Source organism: Herpailurus yagouaroundi, unplaced genomic scaffold, assembly GCF_014898765.1.
Source record: "Herpailurus yagouaroundi ecotype Mexico unplaced genomic scaffold, PumYag 557, whole genome shotgun sequence".
In the NCBI taxonomy this organism is placed as follows: domain Eukaryota; kingdom Metazoa; phylum Chordata; class Mammalia; order Carnivora; family Felidae; genus Herpailurus; species Herpailurus yagouaroundi.
The window spans coordinates 3,154,027-3,178,389 of record NW_024412774.1 but is presented as its reverse complement, the minus strand read 5'-3'; the positions used below and the strand labels follow the sequence as shown (position 1 = coordinate 3,178,389).

At 57.9% G+C, this 24,363-nt stretch overlaps 4 protein-coding genes and 1 long non-coding RNA gene across 9 annotated transcripts in view; 1 reads left to right on the top strand and 4 right to left on the bottom strand.

Annotated features, from left to right (window-relative positions):
* The window catches only part of TNNT1 (troponin T1, slow skeletal type), a 13,072-nt gene extending 11,576 nt beyond the window's left edge, over positions 1–1,496 (bottom strand). For both annotated transcript variants that reach the window (XM_040465156.1, XM_040465157.1), the window contains exon 1: positions 1,428–1,496. The gene's annotated coding sequence lies outside the window, so the exon portion shown is untranslated. The remainder of the gene's footprint in view (positions 1–1,427) is intronic.
* Positions 1,497–2,873: 1,377 nt separating this feature from the next.
* TNNI3 (troponin I3, cardiac type) lies at positions 2,874–6,180 on the bottom strand. Its single transcript, XM_040465158.1, has 8 exons — positions 6,051–6,180; positions 5,777–5,786; positions 5,545–5,631; positions 5,108–5,149; positions 4,700–4,831; positions 4,207–4,296; positions 3,479–3,655; positions 2,874–3,021 (listed from the first exon to the last, which is right to left on the bottom strand). The coding sequence occupies exons 1-8, from the start codon at positions 6,059–6,061 to the stop codon at positions 2,938–2,940; spliced, it is 633 nt and encodes a 210-aa protein (XP_040321092.1). The 5' UTR covers positions 6,062–6,180; the 3' UTR covers positions 2,874–2,937.
* On the top strand, positions 5,535–7,056 carry LOC121023343 (uncharacterized). Its single transcript, XR_005787350.1, has 2 exons — positions 5,535–5,965; positions 6,628–7,056. It is a non-coding gene; the product is annotated as an uncharacterized LOC121023343 (long non-coding RNA).
* On the bottom strand, positions 6,599–12,956 carry DNAAF3 (dynein axonemal assembly factor 3). 3 transcript variants are annotated; one of them, XM_040465153.1, is made up of 12 exons: positions 12,882–12,956; positions 12,681–12,769; positions 12,193–12,377; positions 11,966–12,059; positions 10,051–10,208; positions 9,595–9,777; positions 9,355–9,480; positions 9,126–9,248; positions 8,797–8,926; positions 7,887–7,998; positions 7,649–7,723; positions 6,599–7,564 (listed from the first exon to the last, which is right to left on the bottom strand). In XM_040465153.1, the coding sequence occupies exons 2-12, from the start codon at positions 12,763–12,765 to the stop codon at positions 7,117–7,119; spliced, it is 1,719 nt and encodes a 572-aa protein (XP_040321087.1). In that variant the 5' UTR covers positions 12,766–12,769; positions 12,882–12,956; the 3' UTR covers positions 6,599–7,116. The 3 variants fall into 3 exon arrangements, with proteins under 3 accessions (XP_040321087.1, XP_040321088.1, XP_040321089.1); XM_040465154.1 differs by having other exon boundaries at positions 12,235–12,377; XM_040465155.1 differs by lacking the exon at positions 12,193–12,377 and having other exon boundaries at positions 12,882–12,896.
* A 4,378-nt stretch (positions 12,957–17,334) lies between these two features.
* On the bottom strand, positions 17,335–24,031 carry SYT5 (synaptotagmin 5). Of its 2 annotated transcripts, none has more exons than XM_040465162.1 (9): positions 23,866–24,031; positions 22,698–22,821; positions 21,969–22,141; positions 20,249–20,368; positions 19,968–20,135; positions 19,439–19,606; positions 19,048–19,162; positions 18,645–18,778; positions 17,335–17,938 (listed from the first exon to the last, which is right to left on the bottom strand). In XM_040465162.1, the coding sequence occupies exons 2-9, from the start codon at positions 22,774–22,776 to the stop codon at positions 17,738–17,740; spliced, it is 1,158 nt and encodes a 385-aa protein (XP_040321096.1). In that variant the 5' UTR covers positions 22,777–22,821; positions 23,866–24,031; the 3' UTR covers positions 17,335–17,737. The 2 variants fall into 2 exon arrangements, with proteins under 2 accessions (XP_040321096.1, XP_040321095.1); XM_040465161.1 differs by having other exon boundaries at positions 19,048–19,165; positions 23,866–24,030.
* Positions 24,032–24,363: the final 332 nt, after the last annotated feature.

Sequence of the window (24,363 nt, the reverse complement as noted above, 5' to 3'; positions counted from 1 at the left end):
GAGGAGGGGCTGGGGTTCAGGACTCCTGGGTCTGAGGGAGGAGGGGCCTGGGGCCTGGGGCCTGGTCTGAGGGAGGAGGGAGGAGGAGGACTTCCAGGTCTGAGGGAAGAGATCCTGGGGGTCAGGACTCCTAGGTCTGAGGGAAGAGGGGCTGGGGGGCAGTACTCCTGAGTGGGGGCCTGGACTCCTGGGTCTGAAGGAGGTGGGGCTGGGGCCTGGACTATTGGGTCTGAGGGAGGAGGGGACTGGGGGCCTGGGTCTGAGTGGGGAGGGGCTGGGTGTAGCTGGGCTCTTAGGTCTGACGGAAGAGGGGCAGGGGGGCGGCAGGGGGCCTGGTCTCTTGGGTCTGAGGGAGGAGAAGCTGGGGGCCAGGACTCCTGGGTCTGAGGAAGGAGGGGCCGGGGGCCCTGACTGGGAAAGGGCTTTGGGCGCTGTGGTCGGGCACAGCCCCAAAGCCACCACTCCTGCCCCTCCACCACCACAGCTGTCCTCTTTTGTCTTATGACATGTCCATGGGAACCCGATCTGAGCTGGGATTAGGAGAAGGTATTTGGGAAGGGACTGTAGCCTGAAGACAATAGCTGTCCCACCTCCAAAGGCTATTTCGGGGGGATGTCGTAGATGGTGAAATAGAGGACATTTCCTAAGAAGGGATTCAAGGGGGGAGGCTCCTGGGAGACTTGGTCACACCCGCTCCCTCCCACCCCTCCCCCTCCCCTCTGGCTGGTTACCTTCCCACCTGTCCCCTCCTTTCCCCACTGCCCACAGCCTAGGAGGAAGCAGGACGGGACAAGAGCAGCCCCGGCCACAGACCTCATCCTGACCCCTACAGGGACACCACCCCAACTTTGAGGTCCTCCAGGCTCCACAGTGCCCAGGTTAAGAGCATCCCTAAATCCTGATACCCGCAGATCCCGAGACCCCAATTTACGACGTCCCTGGTTTCTGGGGACACGCAAGTCCTCATGTCTCCAGAATCCGAGACCCCAATACTTGAGACCCCAGACTGTGGGCTCAGACTTCCTCAGATCCTGACGCCTGAGGTCTTAACACCTGAGTTCTGAAGCCTCAGCATCCTGAGACCCCCAATTCCTGAATCCCCAGAGTCTGAGGCCCCCAGTCCTGACATTCAGATTGTCTAATATCCAAGCCCAGATACCCCCCAATTTCTGAGATTCCCTCAGACTCAGACCTCCCAGGTCTGAAGGTGTGCTCCTCTGGGACGCCCCAATCTCGGCACCCCCAGACTCTGTAATTCCCAAATCCTAATACCTCCATCCTAGGTCCCCATAAGGGCTGAGCTTCCCAAATTCTCAAGCCTTTATTTGCTGCCCCCTCCACCTCCGTGGCTCCTCTCCACACCCCTCCCGTTTCCCTCCCGTCCCCTCCTCCAAGTACAAAGTCCCTGGAGACAGCAGGACCGTTACCTAAGGCTGGGTCTGCAGGAGTGGAGATCGGCGGCGGGGCAGAGCCTGGCTGACCGAGCTGAAGCACCCCTGGGTTTATAGCTGAGGCTCAGCCCCGCCTCCCAGGGGACAGGGAGGGGGAGGAATTCCTTTCTCCAACTGGGAGTCCCAGCTCTGGGGCGGCCCTGCCCCCACTCGGGCTCCACATTTAGGATCCTGGCTCCTCCCGGCTGCTTGGGGACCCCTCCACCCCATCAGCACCGCCCTGATCCCAGGCTGGGTCAGGTGACCCCGACCTCTGGGCTCCCCACCTCCCGTACAGCACGCTGCATTCTCTGCTTTGGAGTCCCTGGGCTCAGCACACAGTAGGTCCTTGGAGAATAGTTATTGACAAAAGGGGGACCGTGGGGCGCTTTCTCCCTTGTGGTTTCTGTCTCTGGGCCTCCACCTCTCTGACACTGCCTCTCCTTTGTCCCTGTGACTTTCCGCCCGTGGGTCTGTCTTTCCCTCTGTCTCTGTCCATCTCTCTGTCTCCCCCTCCCCACCCCCACCCCTTTGTCTGCCACCAGGATTCCACCCCGGTGACAACAGGCGCTAAAGCGGGGAAGCAGGTGTGGGTGGGGGGAGGGGAGAGGGTGTGGTGTCAGGCCCGCACCACCTCACACTCCACCTCCATCTGACACTGATCTGTTTTGGTGTTCCTCCCCCCTTCCTTTCCCTGCCAAGCCGTGACCTTGAACTCTAGGGGAGCCAGCCCCGAGGGCGGGATTCCTCACCCCTCCTGCCTCCCGGTGTCTCTGTCTCTCACTGTCTGCCATCTCTGTTTCTATTTCTGTGACTTTCTGACTTTCTCAGAGGGGGGGGGGGGGGGTCTCTTTGGGTCTGTTCCAGGCTCTCCCTGGAGCTCTCTGCGTCTCTGTGGTTTTCACTCTGCACGTCTCCCCATGCATTTTTGTCTCCACATTTCTGCGGGTGTCTCGGCCAATCTGCATCTCTCGGTATCTGTCTGCTGGTGTCTGTCTGTGAACCCGTTTCTGTCTCTGTCTGGCTCTGGATCCGTGTCTGTGTCTTTCTAGCTCTTCCCGGGGGGTCTGTGTCTCTGCCCTTCCCCTACTTGGGCCCCTCTTTTTGTCTCTTTCCATGGCCTCTGTGTTTCGTTGTGTACATCTGCCTCTCCGTTTCTCCTTTCTTTGCAGATCTTTCTAGGAATGGCTGTCTCGTCTCCCTCTCTTTGGGTCTCTGGCTCTCTCTGGGCCTGTGACTCAGTCTCTCTGTGTCTCTGTGCGTGTCTTTCTCTGGGCCTTGGTCGGGGCATCTCCGTGCACCCCCATTCTCACTCCCAGAGGAGCTGCGAATGCCCGCACGGCCCCTGGCCCTGCCCTGCTCCTGCTGTGTGGTGTGGCTTCTCCGTCTCCCTCACACCAAAGCCCCCGCCCCGGTAGCAGACGTGCAGCCACTCTTAGCTCAGAGAGAAGCTTTATTCCTCAGGGACGCCTTCTGCCTTCAGGGCCAGGGCGGCGGGGCAGCCAGCTCAGCCCTCAAACTTTTTCTTGCGGCCCTCCATGCCACTCAGCGCGTCGATGTTTTTCCGCCAGTCTCCCACCTCCCGGTTTTCCTGGAGGAGTGGGTTCAGAGGTGAGGGGCTCTCAAGCATCCTCCGCCCACCCTCCAGCCTCCCCTTGGGACGTCCAGCCCGGGATCTGGTTCTGGAACACTCCTTGTCCCCTCAGGCAGTCCGTTCAAATCCCCCCCCCCCCCATCCTGTCTCCCTCAGGCACTTCTGGCTTCCTTGCTTGCTTGTTACTTCCTATTATACCCTGCGGCTTCCCTTCTTGTCTCCCGCGTGCTCTATTCTTCTCTCTATTCCTCTCCAGTGGGGACTTCCTGTTGGAGACCTCAGGCGCATTTTGACTCCTGGCTACTTCCTTTCTCCACAGTGCCTGTTGAGGCTCCCTGGCCAGATTCTTCTCCCCATAACCCAAGTACCATCTGTCCTGAGCTTAGGCCCCAGGAGTGCTCCCCCTACACCCTCTCCTCGGAGCACCCCCTTTCCCGGCCCTAGCTGCACTCACCTTCTCTGTGTCCTCCTTCTTCACCTGCTTGAGGTGGGCCCGCAGGTCTAAGGACTCCTTAGCCCTAGTGCCCAGCAGTGCCTGCATCATGGCATCTGCAGAGATCCTCACCCTCCGCAGGGTGGGCCGCTTAAACTTGCCCCGAAGGTCAAAGATCTTCTGGGTCAGATCTGCGATCTGGGGGCAGCCATAAGGGGAGTGGAGACGTGCCCTCCTCCGGTCCCCCCTCCCCCAGCCCCACTCTCGCACCCCACACCTCCCTCCTATCTCCCTCCAGGCCTCATCCAGGCTCTCCCTCCCTCAGCTGCCACCGCCTTCGGGAAAACATCCACGCTCCTCATCCAGGAACTGTCAGCCCTCCCGGATCTGCCCAGCCTCATCTCTGAAAAACACTGACACTTCCTGGCCCAGCTGCACGCATCCCACAAAATTCCCTGTGCCACGCGTGAGCTCGCTCATCAACCCTCCGCGCTCCGGCAACACATTTCCGAGAACACGTCTTCTGTTTTCCCACCTCCTGGCTGCTGCGTGCTGTTCCCTCTGCCTGGAACAGCCTTCCCTAACCGCTCTATACTCATTCTTCTGCTCCTGTCTGCCAGGCCCACAGAGCTGACCCGGGTCTCTCGGTGTCTGCCACCACAAGCAGCTGCAAGAGATCAGGCTGAGACCACAGCCCCAGGCACCACACCCTAACCCTGGAAGGAAGGAGACTGCGCAATGCCTCCCACCTCTGTGATGTTCTTGGTGACTTTTGCCTCCACGTCGTATCTCTCTTCATCCACTTTGTCCACGCGGGCGTGGAGTTGTCGGCACAAGTCCTGGTCAGGGAATGTGGTGTATGTGGTGGTGCTGGTGGGGGCGGGGGGGGGGGGTCCCGATTCCTGCATCTGAGGGAGGAGGGGCTGGGGGCCTGGACATCTGACCCTGCAGGAGTAGTTTGAAGCCCGACTCTGGAGCGGTTGGAACAAAGGGTGCTAGGAGCCAGGGGTCCTGAGAATCTGACGGAATCGGGGCTGGAGAAATCAACCTCTGGCTTTTGGGACTTGTAGGCAGCTGCGGGCCGTATTTCTGAACTCCTGAGGGGAAGGATTGGGAGACTGGACCCCAAGGTCCCGAGCAGAAGTGGGGGATAGTGACTAGACCTGTGAGTCGCCCCAAGGATGCAGGACGGGACACTAGGAACCTCGGATCCCGGGCCGGGCCGGAGTCCCCGAGGAGTACCTGCAGCTCCGCGAAGCCCAGCCCGGCCAACTCCAGAGGCTGGCACCGCGTGCTCAGAGCGCGCCCCTTCTCTCCGCGCCGCTCCTCCGCCTCCCGCTCAAGCTCCTGCTTCGCGATCTGCAGCATCAGGGTCTGCGGAGGGGAGGCCGGGGACCGCAGCCCGTCCGGGGCAGCGCATGAGGGCCGTGCGGTACCGGGAAAGCCGCGCCGGCCAAGTCGGCCCTCCAGTCGCCAGCTAGGATGGTCTTCTGGAGACACGCCCCTCCGGGGCCTGTCCATCATTCCGAGGCCCCGCCCCCTCGTGGGGCTACCCACCACACGGCCACGCCCACCCATACAAGCACGACTCTCCAGCCCTGCCCGCCCCCCGTGAGGACACCGAGGCGCCCTCTCCAGGCCTACCCTCACCTTCAGCTGCAGTTTCCTCGAGGCGGAAATCTTGGACTTTTTCTGTCGGGGTGAGACGGAGCAAGGAGCAATCAAGGCGGGGAGGCGAAGACGGGCGGTGAGAGGGGCCTCACGGCCGCTCCCTCAAGCCCCGCCCAGATTCGGCCCGCCTCCAACGCCTGCCCTGAATCTAGCGGAGGCCACGCCCCTTGGTCCCCTCCACCAATCCGGACTTCTGATTAGGCACCGCCCCCCACGCCCTAAGCAATCGCAGTTCCCATGGGCAACGGAACTCCGCCCATACTTCACCAATCCGAGCCAGGCCCTCGGCAAAACTCCGCCCCCGAGGTGCCCCATCAGTCTTGGCTCCGCCCACTACCGGAGCCCCGCCCCTCCTTCCCCAGGTTCAGACAGCCTCCGCGGACTCTGAGCCCAGACTCGTGGAGCTCGGCGCTCACCTTGGCGTGCGGCTCCGTGGCGTACGCACGGTAGTTAGCGGAGGACCGGCGTCGGACCGGGGCCGGCGCGGGAGGCGGGCAGCCCGCCTGCGGTTGGGGGAACGGAGCCGCGTCACCGCCGGATTCCCCAGCCCCCCTGCACAAGGTCTCCTGGGGCTGCAGCCTCCCGCCCCAGGTCCCGCCCTGCTGCGCCCTCCCTTGCCGGGCGCCTCCCGCCCGCGTCTGCTCTCACCGCATCGTCGCTGCAGGAGGAAGAGAGACCGGGAGCGAGGGGTTAACATGGGCCTGTGTCCTGTCCTGCCAGCCCAACAGCTCCCCCGTCCTCGGGTCCTAGGAGGTCTGATTCCCAAACTTCCGTCGTGCAGACACCCGGGAGTCCTGTCTCCACCTCCCCTCTCAGGCCGTGTGCCCAGCCTCGCAGGTCTCAACCTCTCAGGACCCCGGGAGATCGCCCCACCTCTCGCCGCCTCGGACCTTGGGATTCCGGGTTACCAGGCTGCACTCACTTGTCCGCCATGCTGAGACTCAGGCCAGGGCTTGCAGGAGGCAGAGAAGGGGCAAGAGGCGCTTGGAGGGTCAGTAAGGGGGCGTCCGGGGTGACCTTGAAGGCCCCCGGGACTTTGGTCTCCTCCGGCCTGCCCAAGCTTCCCGGAGGACACTGAGATAAAGGGCGAGAACTGAGACTAAATATACTGCTGCCGCCTCCTCCCTCTGCCCAGGATGCGAGATAACTGGGGCGCGTGAGGGGTGGGGTGGGCCATGCTCCAGCTGGATCACCCTTCCACCTTGGCGGCCTGGGAATCCAGCCCCCTCCTCCTTCTGACCTAGGAGTCCAGGCCCCCAGTCCCCTCTTCCCTCACACCCAGGAGTCCAGGCCCCCAGCCCCTCCTCCCTCACACCCAGGAGTCCAGGCCCCCAGCCCCTCCTCCCTCACACCCAGGAGTCCAGGCCCCCAGCCCCTTCCTTCCTCAGACCCAGGAGTCTGGGCTCCACCTCCACCTAAAGTGCAGTCTCCATGAGAGCTATGGTCAGTTTCACTGCCCCAAACCTCTTAGCCACTCAATAAATTTTGATTTATTTCAGGATCCAAGTGTGGCCCAGACTCTCGCAGGCAACAGCACAGAGAAACCCACTTCTCGTTTACTTGGAACTAGGTCTCCTCTCTTGACCACCCTAGGCCCTCCCCTCCCCCAGCCCTGGAGACAAGACTGAGGACAGGAAAGCTACACGGGCACACGGAGAAGAGGACCCCGCTCTCTTTACTTGGACCATGTGGGTGCTGACTAGCCCTGGAGAGCAGACCACCCCAAACCCCAGTTAAAACAGGACCTCTGGCGACAAGGGGACCACACAGAGGGCCTGAGCCTCAGGGCCAGATCGCCAGGCTGTGTGTAGAGGCTCAGGAATGGGATAGAGAACTCTGAGAGAACCATCTAGAATTCTAAGAACAGACTATAGCATCCCAGGAATGTAATCTGAAATTCTAGCAACACCTCTGAAGCTGATTGAGAATGTTGAGAGTGTAACTGAGTATTCTACAGGCGGGCTCTACTTCCGGGACCTGACTAGAGGTCAGAGATGGGGGGGCTGGGCATCTGGCAGTCGGGGCAGACTCTCTGGTTTTGGGGTCTGACTCCCTGTGGGCGGAGCCTGAACCTCTGAGAGTGAAGCCCGAGGCTCTGAGGGTAGTTCGAGGTGCTCAGAGGGTGGGGTCTTGCCTTCCGAAGGCTGGGTCAGGCCCTCCGGGGGCGGGTTCCCTGCCTCAAGGGGCGGGACCAGGGCGTCAGGGGGCGGAGTCGCGGATTGTGCAGAGGGCGGGACCAGGGCTCCAGGGGGCGGAGTCGTGGATTGCACAGCGGCGTGGCTGCGGAGGCAAGCAGAGTCCCCGGACTTGTAGAAGCGTGCGAAGGTCTCAGAGGGCCTGTCCTGGTTCTGCGGGGTGAATCCAGCCGCCTGAGCTAGCTCCCCGACCCGGGCGGAAAACCCCTGCAGCTGCTCTTGCCGCAGGTCTACCAGGTACCTGCAACCAGGAAGTGGTGTGTTAGGGATCCTGGCTGACGGCCGTCAGCCTGGACGTTCCCTGTCCTCTCCTCTGCCGGCTCACCGGGCTAATTCCACGATCAGGTATCCTCCGGGAGCCACGCAAGCCCCGAGGTCGGGGCTGAGAAGATGCACCATCCTGGGCAGAGAAAAGGGGAGGACTGAGGCTCAGACTTGCAGGTCCCGAGGGAAGAGTGGGGCTGGGGGATCCGCCCACTGATTGAGGACGGTCTGGGGGCCAAGATTCCTGGGCCTAAGGGAGGAGATGTTGGGGGAGAGAAGTCCGGGAACCTCCCTCTTACCCACAGGCCACGTAGAGAAGCTGGAACCGTCCCTCGTAGCAGCTCTTGTGGTGAAGGGTTTGGGCAGAGCCGAGAGGCAGGAAGTGAACGGTGAATTCCGGGGAAGGGGCAGCTGGGGAAGACTCGCAGAGTTAGACAACAGACAAAGCTTGGAGATAACACTCTTTGCTTGTCTTGAAGCCCTTCCTCACAAGTGGGTTCCTGGAAAATTCTGGGAAAGTCAGCCCGGCAGGTAGAGAGACCCATCTTACAGACTAGGCAACTGAGACTCAAAAGAGGGCAAGAGTGGGTGGCCCTTCCTGGTGCCACAGGACATCCAGGAAGAACCAGGTTGGGGGATAGTTACAAGGAGGCAGACCGGAATTGAGGTGGGGGGGGGGGGGGGGGGCGGGGTCTCTCCAAAAGTGAGCTGGGACACAGCACCTTGTTAGAATGTTCTCGTCTCTTAGTCTTCTGCAGGTAGGATTAGAATTCTATCAGAATGGGCAAACCATAAGAGACTCTTAAATGCAGAGAGCAAACTGAGGGTTGATGGGGGGAGGGGGAGAGGGGAAAGAGGGTGATGGGCGTTGAGGAGGGCACTTGTTGGGATGAGCACTGGGTATTGTATGGAAGTCAAATCGACAATAAATTATATTTAAAGAAAATAATTCTATCTGAATGACAATAATGGTGTTAGGATTTAGGAAAGGGAGAGAAATACAAAGAGAAGAGAAAAATCGACAACTACAGGTACAAGAGACCATTTGTCCAGGCATTGGAGGCCATATCAGTACACACTCTGGGCTCGAAATCCCTGGAACCCGAAGCCCAGGATGGGGGTCCGGGTCCCACTCCTCCCCGGAGGATGATGTGCCCACTGTGTCACCCAACTCGCATTTCAAGAGGGCGAGCTGACTGGCACGCTTACCGCGCTCCGGGCTTCCAGGGCCCTCGCCGTGCACCTGCTCAGGGGTTCCGTGGTTGGCTGTCGGGCGCCCCCAGGCGGCCACCTCTCGGAACAGCTCCGTCACGTTGTGCTGGGTGATCTCACTCGCGGTCTGGGGAGAGAAGGGGCGCGGCCAGGGTGACCCGGCAGGGCCTAGCGTACAGCACCCCTCCCCCAACGCCCAGCGCGAGCATGCGGTGACGGATGGGATGCGGGTTAGTTTGGATTTCCAGACTGGGCTGAGAAAGTACGGGGGAGGAGGGGGGGCCTCGAAAACCCTCTCCCAGAACCCAGCACCTCCAGGCGCCCACCTTGACTGGCTGTCCGTTGCTGGTCCGCAGGAGGCTCTCATCGTCCGCTTCGATGCCAAAGGCCACGAATGGTCCCGTGGCGATGTCCCCCCAGTACCCGCGCGCTGCGACACGCTCCCCGTGCTTGAGAAAGCAAGGAGCGAAGAGGCAGGTAGGGTCAACGTCCAAGACCCCGGTTCCTATGTCCCCGAAAAGAAGGATCGGCCAGGGCAGGGAGGTAGACACTCACATGGCTCAGGAGGCGGCCGGACGCAAGGGTCCGGTTGGGCACGTGGTAGGCGCTGGAGTCTCTGAGTTCAAAGGCGACGCCTGTGTCCCTCCAACGCCGGAACTCGCGAGTGTGGATGACTCGGGCCTGGGCAGGGAGAGGAATGAACAGAAGCCTAAATAAATCTGGCATATGGCTCCCCAGCGTCCTCCCTCGGACCCAGGAGTCCAGGCCTCCAGCCCCTCCTCCCAGGCCCCTCACCCCGCGGTCGTGCAGCTTCATGTGCAAATCCCAGTCGCTGACACCGCGCCGGGCGTCGTAACGGGAGCCCAGGTAGTGACGCAGCCTGGAGTCCCAGAGGCGGCTCATGGGGAAGACCTCAGGACCCTTCTCCCCGCCGGCCCAGAAGCGGAACACAGCCTCCAGCGCGTCGCGCTCGCGGAACTGCACGGCCAGCACGCGTGGGGAGAGAGCGATGGAGAGGCGGCTGCAGCGAGAGCGCTTCCTCCCGCTTTACCCTCCCTGCCATCCCGGGGCGTGGGAATGAGTCTCCCATTTCTCAGACGAAGAAACCGAAGTTCTGAGAGTACCCCCCCTAGCGCACATCCCACAGTGGGCGCCGGGGAGCTGGGGTTCGACCTCCATTTACGAAAACCCCTTTGGATCGCCCAAGTGCATTGTTCCCGTGGCCGTCCGGATCCTGGGCGGTGACGCCACCTTGAGGGCGCTCAGGCTGAGCCAGGGCAGCTGCTCCGCCAGGCGGTGGGGCTCCGGGACCAGGCGCGCCAGGCGGTCGGCCTGCGCGCGCACGAAGGCGGCCACCTGGGGGCGCAGCAACGCGTTCCCCCACACCTCCAGGAAGGTCTCGCTCCTCTCTGGGGAAAGGTGGGGCCGGATTAGCGGGGACAGCAGAGGAGTGAACCCAGAAATGAGACCCGTGTGGGTGACGCATACCTTCTGTAGGGCAATCTCATTATTTTATAGTCACACATGCCTAAGGGACACTGGCAGACCCCCCCCCCCCCCCCATCCATCCCTCAAACAGGAAGAATTACTTAGACCTAATCTGGGCCTCCTAGTCTTCCCCGCCCTCCAGGTGAGCCCAGTCCTGAATTTCATGTTTAAATTTTCCTCCCCTTAAAGAAGAAAAGGTTATGGAGAGAGATGGAAACGGAGATTTATGCATGTTAAAATACCATAGCGTCAAATTATTCCATTTTAGTAGGAATCTTTTTCTTTTAAGGTTTCTATTTGTTTATTTTTGAGAGAGCGAGAGTGGGAGGGGCAGAGGAAGAGAGAATCTTAAGCAGGATTCACAGCCGGCACAGAGCCCGACACAGGGTTCCATCTCACGACCAGGAGGTCATGACCTGAGCCAAAATCAAGAGTCAGAGGCTTAACCGACTCAGCCACCCAGGCGCCCCTAGTGAGGAATCTTATAAGAGAACTGTATGCCTTTAGTTGGACACACATATACATCCGTATCAATGCATCTGTATCAATATACGAATTGTTTAAGAATCTTATAATAGAAAACTATATACCTTAAGTTAGATTAGATTAGTTCTAGTTTCAGAACCTTCTACAAGGTGCATTGTGAAATGTGTGCACTGTATTCTGAAGGCTCTGGGCTGTTAGCGACAAGTACCATCCATAAGTATGACAACAAAGTCTATATGACAAGCCAGGAGCTATACATTTTTTTTTTTTTTAATCCTCACAAGAATTCTATGGGGAAAGAATTTCTAGGATCCTCATTGCATCAGTGTATAAACTGAGGCCCAGAGAGGGGCAGAGACTAGCCCCAGACCACTCAGGAAATAGAGTTGGGATTTTTTTTTTTAATAATTTGTTTCTATGTTTATTTTTTAGAGGGAGATGCAGAGTGTGAGCAGGGGAGGGGCAGAGAGAGAGGGAGACACAGAGTCCAAAGCAGGCTCCAGGCTCTGAGGTGTCAGCACAGAGCCAGATGCGGGGCTTGAACCCACGGACTGTGAGATCATGATCTGAGCCGAACTTGGACACTTAACCAACTGAGCCACCCAGGTGCCCCTGGAGCTGGGATTTGAACAGACTGTCTCAGTCCAGACTTTGCTCTAGGCACTAAGCCGAAGTCGTTGTTACTGAGAAATTATCCTTTCTGCCTCCCCACCCAAATCCTCCTCCCCCCCCTTCAATCTCACTTCCAAGGCTGCCTCCTCCAGGCAGACTCTCTGGGATTCATGTCTCTAACTGAGAAGACTCAGGCCCATGGGAGGCTCTGGCTGAGCTCAGCCAAACCTTCCCCACATCTGGGAGACTCACTACCTCTTAAGAAGTCCTTTGATCTTTTTTGGACTTCTCCTGTGGTAGGAGGGTTTCAATGGCTATCCTGTGTCATGCACCATACAGAGAGTTTATGCGGATTTTCTGCCGGAATTCTTTCAATGGCTCTAGGAGGTTTATATTCAGCCCCATTGTACAGGTGGGTAAAGCTGAGGCTCTGAGACTATCAAACGAATGAGCGAGTAATGGAACAGGCAACTGTGACCCAAAGGTGTAACTGCACCAGTGAAATGCCAGAATGCCTGCGGGGTGGGGAAGAGCTGCTGGGATCATGATCTCACAGAATGTCTGGGTCCTTGTAACTGACCTTGCAGCCCCATCTCCTCAGGTCCCTCCAAGGCTAGGCTGAAGATCAGCATGTGTCGGGCTACAGCTTCCAGATTATTCTCAAGCACATAGAACTGGAAAGACAGGGTGAAATGATTCCCTGGCTCCTAGGATACCCAGGAGTGGGAGCCGCCATCCTCGTCCCTCCACAGGACCCAGACATCCTGTACACTGGCTTCCTTCAAGCACAGGAGTCTGGGCACTCACCTTCATTCTCCTCTCGCCACCCACCCCACAATCCCGGCTCACATGTAACCTCCTGCGAGGCCAGAGAGCTGCCCGGGCCAGAGTCCGAAGCAGGTGCCGCCCATCCACGGATCCCACCAGCAGTACATCTAGCTCGGGGGTCGTGTGCTCGGTATCTTCCCGCAAATCTGGGTCCACAGGAGGACCTAGTAAGATGACACAGGCTCGGGTTGGAGACCTGGAGAGCCTCCCCCTGCAGCCGCCCCAGAACGATGGACTACAACTCCCAGCAGGACTCGCACTCCTGGCCTAGGTTCCCGAGGGAGCTGTGCCTCTAAGCATTCTGGGAATCGTAGTCCGCAAAGGCCATTTGGGACGCCCAGGGAAGGGCGGCGCCGCCGTTGGAGCCTCAGAGAACGTTTGCGCGCCGCCTGCCGGGATGGGAAGGCAGCCGCCGGGTCAGATGTGGTCCTGGGGGGGGGGGGGGGGGGGGGCGGGGGGGGGCTCACTCTCAGCCTGCAGGTCCAGCGCTGGGGACAAGCCCCACCAGGACACGGAGCCGAAGCCTGTGCCAGAGCCTGCCGGTGTGGTCATCGCCCTGCAGGACAGACATCCTGGGAGTCCCCAAACATCGTCTCTGCCTCACCCACCCATTCCCCTGTCACCGCCCCTCATTTCTCGTCCCTCTCCTCCATGTGACATCCCCTCACCTCTATCCTTTCAAAGACTCCGGGTCGCCCCCTCCCTCCCTGCTCGGTGCTGCGCTGCTGCAGTTCTGCACCCACTACACACAACTACCTCTCGCCCCCTTCCTTTTCGACCAATCACCCAATGAGAGTACGCAGGTTGGCACCGGCGCGATCAACTGACCAATGAGAGTGAGCGGGACCGGCCCTCTGCGAACTTTTGGCCAATGGGAGCGCTTGCAGGAGCGGGAGGCGTATGGACGCGGTTGTCATGACGACGGCGCTGGAGGAGAAGGGGCGGGGCCAAGAGAGGCTGGGGCGGGGCAGGAGAAGCTGGGGCGGGGCCAGGAGAGGCGGGGGCGGGGCCTGGGGCTATCCACATATCTGGGATGGGGGTGGTCTAGGCAGATTCAAATTGACACAGAACAGGAGTAGAATCTTGATTAATTCGAATTCAAGTGAGGCAGCCTAGGGGCGCCTGGGTGGCTCAGTCGGTTAAGCGTCCGACTTCAGCTCAGGTCATGATCTCATGGTCTGTGAGTTCAAGCCCGCATTGCGCTCTGTGCTGACAGCTCAGGGCCTGGAGCCTGTTTCAGGTTCTGTGTCTCCCTCTCTCTCTGACCCTCCCCCATTCATGCTCTGTCTCTCTCTGTCTCAAAAATAAATAAATGTTAAAAAAAATTTTTTTTTTAATAAAAAAAATAAATAAAGTGAGGCGGCCTAGACCTCTGTGTCCCCTGTCCCTTTCTCCTCGTGGTTCTACCATCCAGGGCTTCTCAACAGTCGGGAAACAGCAAAGTGCTTGGTCTAGCTAGTGCTGGCCCCTGGTTGTTCAAGTTTCAGGATATGTGTTACATACAGTCATTACTAATTACTAAAATTAAATTCCAATTAAATGCATTACGTTACGGGGCGCTTGGGTGGCTCAGTTGGTTAAGCGGCCGACTTCGGCTCAGGTCATGATCTCACAGTCTGTGAGTTCAAGCCCCGCGTTGGGCTCTGTGCTGACAGCTCAGAGCCTGGAGCCCGTTTCAGATTCTGTGTCTCCCTCTCTCTCTGCCCCTCCCCTGTTCATGCTCTGTCTCTCTTTGTCTCAAAAATAAATAAACATTAAAAAAATTTTTAAAAAATGCATTACATTACAATAAAGGTAATACAGGGGCCCCTGGGTGGATCAGTGGGTTAAGCATCTGACTTCAGCTCAGGTCGTGATCTCACCGTTTGTGAATTCAAGCCCCACATCTGGCTGTTGGCACAGAGACTGCTTCAGATCCTCTGTCCCCTTCTCTCTCTCCCCTCCCTGGCTCATGCTCTCTCTCTCTCTCAAAAATAAATAAACATTAAAAACTTTCTGAAAACAAATAAGAATTTTATACTTTACCCATCGTGGATTTCTTTTTGGATCAGTTTTAATCTTTCAAAAATATTGTATTAAAATGCAATTTATCTTGATTGCTGATGATTTTGTTTTGTCAGCTTCGTCTTAGATTTGGGAACCTTCATCCTGACCCTGGGAAATACTATATTACTGCATGATGGCAGGCTAATAGGCCTCTCTTCTTGGCTTCGTATTCAGTGACTTCACATCGGTGGCTTGAAATCAGCCGTGCTGCGAGAATTTACACCATGGAAATAGGCAGACTACACAGCAGGGCTTCTTAAAGTTGGTAACAGCACACCGTGGGAGGCACACCAAGTCTTCTCTGGCCTCCACGTCCGAATCCTTTGCGTATTTCCCTCTGCTACACCAATTCCCCCCTCCCCGACCCCCAAAATGTCCAACTTCCAGCAGAATGGCCACAGCAGTCTATACCCTGTGACTCCCAGCACTTTATATTCAGGGAACCCGATGGTAGGATGCTGGAGAATATAGCTTTGGGTGTCAGACATGCCTGGCTTTACATCTTGCCATCACCTGCTGGCTGAGAGACCTCGACCAGGTGACTTAACCTGCCTTTGAGTTCCACAAGGGCAGGACGTGAGTGAGGCACGTCTCCAGACCAGCCCTAGCACCCAGGACGGTGTGCAACACCCAAGGAGCCTGGCTCTCCAGCTCCACGACCTGAGGTAAGTCAGTCACCCTTTCTGCACCTCAGTTTTCTGCTCTGTAAATTGGGAACGATAACATGCAGCTGGCTGTGGTGTCAGGGATTGAAGGGGGTCCACCTGCCATCCAAGGACAGTTCTGGGCACTGGGGAGTGAAGCTGGGTCTCAGCAGTCCCTGCGGGACTCACTGGCCTCCTGGCTCTTTTGAGAACATACCAAGCCTGCTCTTGCCCCAGGGCCTTTGCAACTTAGGGTTCCTTCTGCCTGGGATTCTCTTCCCCTTCATGTTTATTTTATTGTGGTAAAGTACACCCAACATAAAGTTGAATGACACTTAGGATATTTACGATACTGTGCAACCATCACCACTATCCAGCTCCAGAACTTTCTCATCACCCTGTGCTCATTAACCAGTCTCTCCCCATTTCTCCCTCTCCCTAGTCCCTGCAAACCACGAATCTACTTCCCCCCCCCCCTTTGGATTTGCCTCTTCTGGATATTTTACACAGATGGAATCATACACCAAGTGGCCTTTTGTGTCTGACTTCTTTCACTTACAATCACGCTCTCAAGGTGCATTAAGCTGTAGCATGAATCAGCATACAAACTCCTTCTTATGACTGAATAGTATTCCATTATACATCCCCCTCATCTTTGCGAGCCTCATTCCTTCTTGTCGTTCACAACACAGTCCAAACATCACCTCTTCAGGAAAGCTGTCCCTGACTGCCCTTTCTAAATCATCTCGGCCCTCACTAACTTACTGCCCACAAGGATCACCATTTGTAATGATTTTGTTCTTCTCATTTGTCGGCTTTCTTGTTGAGACGTGGAACCAGGGACTCTAACTAACTCAGAGCAGATTCGATCCCAGGACTTAGAGACAGACTTTCTGGCTGTATGATCCTCAGAGGTCATGCTACTTCTCTGAAGTCCAGTTTCCTTATTTGTCGACTGGGATTAATAATCACGTCCATTTCACGTGATGGCTGTGAGGATTATTGTTAGCAGCAGCAGCAGTAATAGTGATAATAGTAATGCATAATGCTGTTTTCATTAAGATGTTCCCTAACTCACTCACACGTACGAAATTATTGCATTTTTTAAAGAAATTTGTTAAATCGCTTAACGGGGCATCTGGGTGGCTCAGTCAGTTAGGCGTCTGACTTTGGCTCAGTTCATGATCTCACAGCTTGTGAGTTCGAGCCCCATGTCGGGCTCTGTACTGACAGCTCAGAGCCTGGAGCCTGCTTTGGATTCTGTGTCTCCCTCTCTCTCTGCCTCTCCCCCACTCGTGTTCTCTCTCTCTCTCAAAAATGAATAAAAACATTTAAAAAAAGAAAAAAGGAGAAATTTGTTAAATCGCATGGACATCACAACCTGTGTAACATCAGATTTCCCTTTTCCCATTGGCTATCAGGAAGCTCAGTGCAAGTTAGTACTCTGCCTTTTCTTTAGTATATGGGGGAATCTTTTGCCTCATTCTCCACTTAACCTGCTGGTCAGAGAGCTTTCTTACCAGGACACCTGGGTGGCTCAGTTGGTTGAACATCCAACTTTGGCTCAGGTCATGATCTCGCGGTTCGTGGGTTCGAGCCCCACGTCGGTCTCTGTGCTGACAGCTCAGAGCCTGGAGCCTGCTTTGGATTCTGTGTCTCCCTCTCCGTCTGCCTCCCCCCCCCCCCCCGCCACCAACTGCTCGAACTCTGTCTCTGCCTCTCTCAAACATAAACATTAAAGAGAGAGAGAAAGAGAGAGAGAGAGCTTTCTTACCAAGTTGCATGGACCTCTGTCTGCCACCTGAAATCCTGTCCAGGATAAGAGGAAGGAGAAGCCAATGTAACGATCATCTTTCCTAGACACAGATCAGGAGGCAGACTTTGTTGAAGGAAGACGGGTGTAGTTGGAGGCATTGGCTTTTCCCTGTGTAACTTTGTCCTTTCTGCCCGTCGCTGGGAACTTCATTCCCAGACTCTGCATCTCTACTTTGTTTCCTTGATGAGAGTAAGTCGTTTGGAGGCAAAGTCTGGATTTGCATCAACTCGGGGTTCCCAGCGTCCGACAGAAGCTGCCACACTGAAGACATCATGAAAAATAGAATGGATAAACGATGGAAGAAGAAAAGGAAGGGAGGGAAATATGGGCATGGAAATCTAAGTCACGGGTGAGGGAGTGGATTAAATTCACGAGCAAGTAAGTGATTCACGGACTCCTGACAACGAGCATAAAGTAGGTGTTGTCATTACCACAATTTTTTCAGGTGAGGAAATTGAGGCTTGGAGGGGTAAGTGGTGGATGGTGGGTGGGTGGGCCCGTTTCCCTCAGTGCGTTTCCAGGATGGGCAGCGCTATCCTTGCCCTTGTGCGATCCCACCCTCTTGCCAGCCCTGCCCCTGCCCAGCCCCCATCGGTGAGCATCAGGTCAAGCCACCAAAGTTGCTGAGTATTTATTTGGTCCTGGAGCAGTGCAGGAGTCCGACTAGGGACAGGAGCGGGTGATCCTGTGCAGGAAGAGGGGCACTTGGGAGCGAAGGGGGTAGTAGGCGGGGTCACTGATTGTCAAAGCAGAGCGTGGGACCCTGGGGGGGGGGGGAGACCAGATGGCTCCCCTCCCCCAGGGGTCCCTGGGGCTTCTGGGTATGTGCTTGGTGGGAGAGTTGGCAGTTACCACGACCGGTATGATGGGGGATGGGACGGCAGGACTGTGTCAGGTTGGGCGGAGTGGGGGTGGTGAGCGGTCAGAGAAGGCTTAAAGGCAGACCCGGGCCTGGCTTCGGCCAGGAGTCTGAGGTCAGGGGCCGAGTCCGGGCTTGGCAAGGGGCTGGAGTTGGGGATCAGGGTGCAGGCAGCGGCCTCGCTCGGTCGGGGGGCCGCAGGGAGTGCCACTGGGCAATGGGCCGCCGGGGGCTGGCCAGCATGTCTGCCCAGTGCCGCAGGCCGGCTCCCCCTGCCGCCGCCCCTACCGCCACCCTCCCGATGGCCTCGTTCTTGCCCAGCTTGTCATAGTCCAGCACGGTCAGCTCCACCTGGACCTTCTGCACACAGGAAGGGCAAGGGGAAGAGAGAGGAGAGTTCAGGAAGGAGGCTTGGCGGGGCGGACCTGGGGTATCATTGCTCAGGAGACCCCTCTCCCTAGCAACCAGAGTCCCGGGGGGACTTGTTAGCGCCCTGGGCTAAGACCTCTCAGGGGACTCAGACGGGGGGTGTGGTGGGAGGTGAGGGGGTGGACAGCCTCTGTTCGAGTGATGGTCTGGATGCTTTCTTCCTCTGGAATCAGCTTTCAAAGGAGATAAATCCTAAGTACCTCCTCAGGGAACAGCCTCCTAAGGGGGACAGACCTGGAGGGCTCTTAAATGCGTGCAGTGGCCAGGCCTGGGTCCCGCTAAAGAGTGCTGTGGGGATATCTCTTTTTCTTAGTACCCATTACTCCTGAGGGGGCGGGGCATCCTGGTCTTGCTTGGGGGCGGGGCATCCTGGTCCTCCTTGGGGGTGGAGCATCCTGGTCCTCCTTGGGGGCGGGGCATCCTGGTCTTGCTGGGGGGCGGGACATCCTGGTCTTGTCTGGGGTTGGGGCGCCCTGACCCTCATAGGAGGAAACTGAGACTGGGAACACAACCTCAGGCCCCCAGGACCTGGAAGATGCTAAGGAGTCTCCCTTCCCCTAGCAATAGGGGTTTCTAATGGCCCGGGACCCTGGGGGAAGGGCTGTTCTGACAGAGGCTTTGGGCAGTCTGAGCTCACCTGCACCTGGTCACAGGGCACCTCAAAACTGAAGGCCTCATTGTAATAGGGGTTCAGAGTGTTCTTCTTGATGGTCGTTTTCTTCTTCCGCACCTTTTTGCCGCCTTGAAGCAGGTGGACCTTGACATATGGATCTGGGGAGAGAAAGGAGTCTTACAGCCCCACTGTCAAGTCCAGGGGATCGTGTTAAGGGGGCATGAGAGTCCGGAACAGCACACCCTCTGCGCACCCCTCACGCCTCTCTGTCTCTCTCTCTTTCTCCGACCAAAGCAAATTTATATCCTCCAATGCAGTCTTGGCCTCCCCCTCCCCCAAGGGACGCTCAGGACCCAGAAAACAGCCAGATCCTGTGCTACTGAGCCTCCGCGCCACCACCGAGATCATTTCCTTGCTTCCCACACACCGGAGAGCCCCCCTACGTCCATCTTCTTCAGGTTCTTAGCCTCCAGGACGATGACGGTGAGTTTCCCGGCCGTAGGGACATAGCGGAGGGAGAAGCAGATGTCACCTAGTTTCTCCTGCTAAAAGACAGAGGAGGACCCATCGCCGGAGCCCCTGCTTCCCATCCGTCCCCTCTCGGACCTTTCTTCCCTCCCCCTCCCCTTAGAGTGGAGTTAAGACCACAGAGGCACAACCCAAGGAGTGGAGAGGTTGTACCAGGAGAGCCCCCGGGTCTAGCCCTTTGCGGCAGGTGCAATGGCTAGAGCCCCGAAGGTCCAAGAAGCCTGTGATCTGATTGGCCCGGGCTCGCAGTGGGCGGGCCCAGCCGTGGGGGCGTGGCCAGGCCTGCTCACCTCCTCCCGAGGAGCTGCCTGCAGCTCTCGCCAGGCCAGCACCGGCCGCCCCAAGTCGACGGAACTCATGGGGATCCGCACCTCCCCAATGGCATCGTTGCGGGAGAAGCGGTCGAAGTCGTACACCGCCATGACCAGTACCCTGCCCCCCAGCTCCACGTAGGGGACCTAGGTGAGGAGGCCACAGAGAAAAGAGCACAGGGTGGAGAGTAGGAAGTCAGACAGACAGGAAGAGGGGCGCAGCACATCCAGGTAGAACACGGCGGGGGGGAGGGGGCGGGCAGCAAGGGTTCAAGGGGACCGGTGTGGGGAAGTCTGTGGAACCCAAATGGGACAGCCCAAGGACCCAAGGCACAGCCCAGGGGTCAGCAGTGCCCCACAAGGGCAACCCAGGGTCCAGTGTCACAGTCTCCAGAGCTGGTGGCTGCCAACAGGAAGAGCTGAAGCGGTCGGTCCCCAGGATTCCAGGTACGGGGGTGGGGGCGGGGCGCAGGTTGCCAAGCCCGGGGCATGGAGGCCAGGAGCTCACCTTGAACGCAAAGTTCTCCCCAAAGTGTGGGTTGAGCGTCTGCCGATGCACCTTGGTCTCATGCCGCCGCCGCTTGTCTGGCAGCAGGTAGACACGCACATAGGGGTCGGAGGAGCCGCCCAGGTCCAAGGCTGCCAGGCCCTCGGCTTGCAGGATGCCCACCAGCAGCTGAAAAGTGACGAGGAGGCTCTAGTCTTAGCCTCCTTTTTGGCGCCTCCCCTGAGAAGGGGCTAGAACCCTCGGACCCTCCCCTCCACGCCATGCCTCTCCCCCACACCCACCTGTCCACTCTGGAAATCGTAATCGAGTGAGTACTGCAGTCGTCCTAGCTCGTGCTTCTCTGCCACCTGCGACCCTGGCCCAGACGGTGCTGGCTCCAGCTCCTCCACTTCCGGCTGCACCTTAGGGAGCCGGGGGCAAGGGCAGGTGAACTCTTCCCCCTGACAGTGGGATCCTCCACGCCCAGAAGCCAAGGGAGACTCACAGAACCCTCAGGCTACACCTGAGCACTTGCAGGGCAAGCGGAATCGGTGTTTGATTAATGATGTCTGGCAGAGGCAGGGAACAGTAAAGGCGTGATTCATGATGTCTGCTATGGGGCGGAACAGACATGGGGACACGTGCAGTGCGTCGTGCCTAGACTAGAAGAACAAGCACTCCTAGTGCCTCACTGCCTACAAGAAGGACGCAGAAGGTTCTACTTCACACGCTAAAGGAATATTGGGGTTGCTGTCGAACTTGACGTGTTGACTAGTGATGTTGCCACAGAAAAACATGGAGGAGAAATAGTATATTTAGCCTGTCCTGGCCATTCTGAACTGGAACAAGACTTCTTAACCTAAACTATCAATTTTCAAAATTCAGTGTGAATCAGAACTCTCCTGAGAAATCCGACTTCAGAGGTTCTGATTCAGCAGGTCCGGTGCAAGATCCAGAACTTGTGTTTCCACAAGTAACTGAGATGATTCTGATGTAGATGGTCTTTGGGCATCATTGGCTTAAGGGATAGGGACAGAGGGGTGGAGGCTGGCTCCCAGGACTCTAAAGGTCATGCGTCATGGGTGATAATTATAACAGATAACAGCCATTTGTTGACAAGGGAGGAGGGGAAACACGAGTTACAGACCACAAACTTGAGGCTCACAGAAGGACAGTGAATTTCCCTAGGTCACAGAGCTGGGGAATGGTTCCTCTCGGCTGGAAACCTAGGACAGCCTGGCTCCCAGGTGAGCATCATTTCACTCTGCACTCAGAGGCCTAATGCTCAGACCCTCACACCTGTTACCTTTCATTTTCGCTCCAAGGGCGTCTTTCAACTCATGTTTCTTTCATTCTCTCGAGACAGCCACACCAGCCTCCTCCCTGGCCTCTTTGCCTCAACTGTGTCCTCCACATGGGTTCTGGAGGAGTCATTCCAACACCCACGAGACCCTGTTCCTCACCTGCTCACAAATCTTCCATGGCTCCCAATTGCCCTTGTGACATGGATACTACTGAGCTCTTCAGACACTCACTCTGGAGTGCAGTATATTTACACTCTATGCTCCAGCACAGAGTGAAAAATGACTCGTGGTTCCTCAGATATGCCTCAGAATCTGGATTCCGGGCCTCAGCACATGCTGTTCCTTCTCTCTGTTCTTGGCTAACTCTGTGTGTTCCTTGGGTCTCAGCACAGAAGATGCCTCTACTAGGAAGCTTCCTTGGACTCTCTGGGTTACCAGGTGGTTTTTCTGCACTCCAGTATGCTCTGTGCTGCCCCTGATATGGCACATAACACCCTGAATTGTGAATGTCTGTGTGAGTGTCTGACTTCCCCACCAGGCTGGTTCTCATGAACAGTGACCGGCCCCGGCCCATCTCCAGGTCCCCAGCGTCCCAGTTAGGGCTAAACACACAGGGGACATGAGTGAATAAGATGGGCACAGGAGGTGGGGGGGAGCATGGACTGAGGCTGGGGGTGCAGGGAGAGGCAGGGCTGAGGGGCTGGGCCAGGCCACACACCTTGTCTATGTAACTCCGTCCCAGCTCCTTCACTTCCTGAAGGTGGACCTGGGCTTGGGCCTGAATCTTCTTGCCCGACCGCCTCCGACAACGCTTCCGGTAGAGGCAGAAACAGCAGCTGAAGACGAGCAGGGCTGAGACCAGAACGATTGTGGCCAGGGCCCAGGGGGGTACTGCAGAGGGCATGGAGACAACACTCAGTGAGGCCCTAGGAAGCAAGCTGGCTGATTCAGTCCGGGTTACATGTACAAGCCTTAATCCTGGCCAGGTTTTCCCTCCAGCCATTTCCATTCCAGTTTATTCCCGTGTTTTCCTTCCAACTGACCTCACCTATAAAGCGATTTGATGCCCTGATTCTAGGCTGACACCGTCCAGATTTTCTTGCCTGTTAACTGCACCTTCTCTTCCACCCCCTTTCTAATTTCTGCTCGACCCACTAATGCATTTAGAAGCCATGCCCCTCCCTGGCTTCAGTTTCCCTATCTTTGAAAGAAGGGAGAGGTGGGCCTTCCAATCCACAATCCAAGATCCCATTCCATTCCACACTTTCTGATCTGGTTCTCTATTTTCTTGCAAACCTGTCCCTCTTCCGTTTCACTCGAAGTCCAGAATTCCAACTACAATACCACCCGGATTTTCCAGTCCGCCAACGGAGGACACCCGTCCGAATCCCGCCCCTGAGAATCCTAGCCGGGCTTTCCCTCCACTCTGGCCCCGAGTCTCGCTCACCAGGGCCCTGGCCGATGCGACTCGAGTCCGGAGGCGTGTCGGGCGCTGGAGGCCCTGGGGTTGGGGGCTCCGGGAACATGGCGGCGGGGTCTCACGGTCCTTTCTGTGGAGGCACCCAAGAGCCCTAGCCCCCCACGCCCACCCCGTGCATTCATTGGCGCTTCCGAACAACGAAGAACTCCAACTCCCATCGGCACCCTGGGCGACCAGCGGCATAGGAATCGGCCAGCAGCCGCGAGGTATGCTGGGGGTTGTAGTGTCAGCCTCTCAGCGATGGGGGGCGGGCGCTGGCGTGGGCTCGAGGACCTAGTTCCATCCCAAAGGGATGCCCCCGCCCTCCAAGGCCCCCGAGGAATCCCGCCGACTTCTACCCCTTCGGTGCCAGGCTCCACCGGCGTGAACCGGAAGTGGGCGAAGGCGGGCGTGGGAACCGGAGACCTGGGTTGTCCCGAGCACCGGGTGGCTCGGCTCGGGCGGGGCAGGAGCAATGCTGGTTGCCCCTGGCAACGAGCTGTTGCCGAGACAACAGGCGGGGCTGACGTACAGATGCGGAATCCAGGCGCGGCCAGCTAGCTCTTCGCGCGGTCAGGACCCCAGCCCCGGACCCCCAGCCCCGGACCCCAGGCGGAGCGAGCTTGGGGAGACGGCAGCCTCGGCCGTCGCTCCCCGCGCCCACGGCTGGCTCCTCCCTCCACATCTGGCCCTGCGAGCCTCTCTCGCTCCTGCCGGGGGCTACCTGCTGCCACCGCCGGGGGTGGGGTGGGCTGGGGGCGCACATCTTCTCGGCCTGTCTGTCTCTCCCGCGCATCCCGAGCTCTGTGTTCACACCTGTTCTCATGACCATCTCTGCCTCCACACCTCTCCCTCCACTCCCGATTTCTGCCCATTCCCCCACCGGCCCCTCGCTGCCCCCCTATCTGCGTCTCTCTTGCCCTCGGCCTGTGGTCTGGTCTGTGTCCCGGGGTCTCCCACCCTCCCCCCTGCCTGCTCCTCCCTCCCCTCTGCTCTTTGTTTCCACACCTGTCTCTAAATCGCAGTCTCCCCGTTTCAGCCTTCAGCCCTCCCACTCCTGTCGGGCCCTCCCTAGTGTCCCCCACGCAACATGCCCTGTCTCTCTAGGGATGAGGATGAGCAGGGGCCTTAAGGAGGGGGTCCCAGAGGCTCCTACCTGCTCAGCGGCTGGACCGGACCCTCCCGGGAGACGCCCAGGAGCTGGCCCCGCCCGGGCCCCGCCCCCGCACGCACCCCGCCCCCGCACGCGGGCGGGTGGCGCTGTCCTGGGTGCTGATCACTGAGCCCGGTGGGGCGGGGGCGCGGCAGAGCTGTGTGTGTGTGTGTGTGTGTGTGTGTGTGTGTGTGTGTGTGTGCACGCGCGTGCGTATTAGGTCTCGGGTAGATGGAGAGCCCGTCCCTCCCCTTGTCCCGCCCCCAGCCAGGAGCCACCCTGGTGTGCCCAGGGTGCCCAGGGATATTCACCCTGGTCCCAGTGGATTTTCTGCTTTGTTGTCCAACTGTCTGGCATCTAGGCCCCCTGTGTCCACCCCTACCCCCACCAGGATGCCCTGTCCTAGGACCCCAGAGACTGTCTCGGGAGACCCAAGTACCCAAGTAGTCAGGTATCCAGACACAAGACTCAGAGTGAAAGTCTCTAGTGAATCAGCCCCAG

What these genes read in the sequence shown, in the direction of transcription:
- DNAAF3 (XM_040465153.1), bottom strand. Translation starts at nt 12,765, where the DNA reads ATGACCACACCGGCAGGCTCTGGCACAGGCTTCGGCTCCGTGTCCTGG. An exon ending in GCTGGACCTGCAGGCTGAGA is followed by an intron (nt 12,378 to 12,680) that starts GTGAGCCCCCCC and finishes TCATCTTACTAG; the next exon opens with GTCCTCCTGTGGACCCAGAT. An exon ending in CTTCTCTACGTGGCCTGTGG is followed by an intron (nt 7,724 to 7,886) that starts GTAAGAGGGAGG and finishes TTCTCTGCCCAG; the next exon opens with GATGGTGCATCTTCTCAGCC.
- SYT5 (XM_040465161.1), bottom strand. Translation starts at nt 22,776, where the DNA reads ATGTTCCCGGAGCCCCCAACCCCAGGGCCTCCAGCGCCCGACACGCCT. An exon ending in GACGGAGTTACATAGACAAG is followed by an intron (nt 20,369 to 21,968) that starts GTGTGTGGCCTG and finishes CGGCTCCCTAAG; the next exon opens with GTGCAGCCGGAAGTGGAGGA. An exon ending in GGACGTAGGGGGGCTCTCCG is followed by an intron (nt 18,779 to 19,047) that starts GTGTGTGGGAAG and finishes TTCTCTCCCCAG; the next exon opens with ATCCATATGTCAAGGTCCAC.
- TNNI3 (XM_040465158.1), bottom strand. An exon ending in TGGGCTTCGCGGAGCTGCAG is followed by an intron (nt 4,297 to 4,699) that starts GTACTCCTCGGG and finishes TTCCCTGACCAG; the next exon opens with GACTTGTGCCGACAACTCCA. An exon ending in AGAAGGAGGACACAGAGAAG is followed by an intron (nt 3,022 to 3,478) that starts GTGAGTGCAGCT and finishes CCACTCCTCCAG; the next exon opens with GAAAACCGGGAGGTGGGAGA.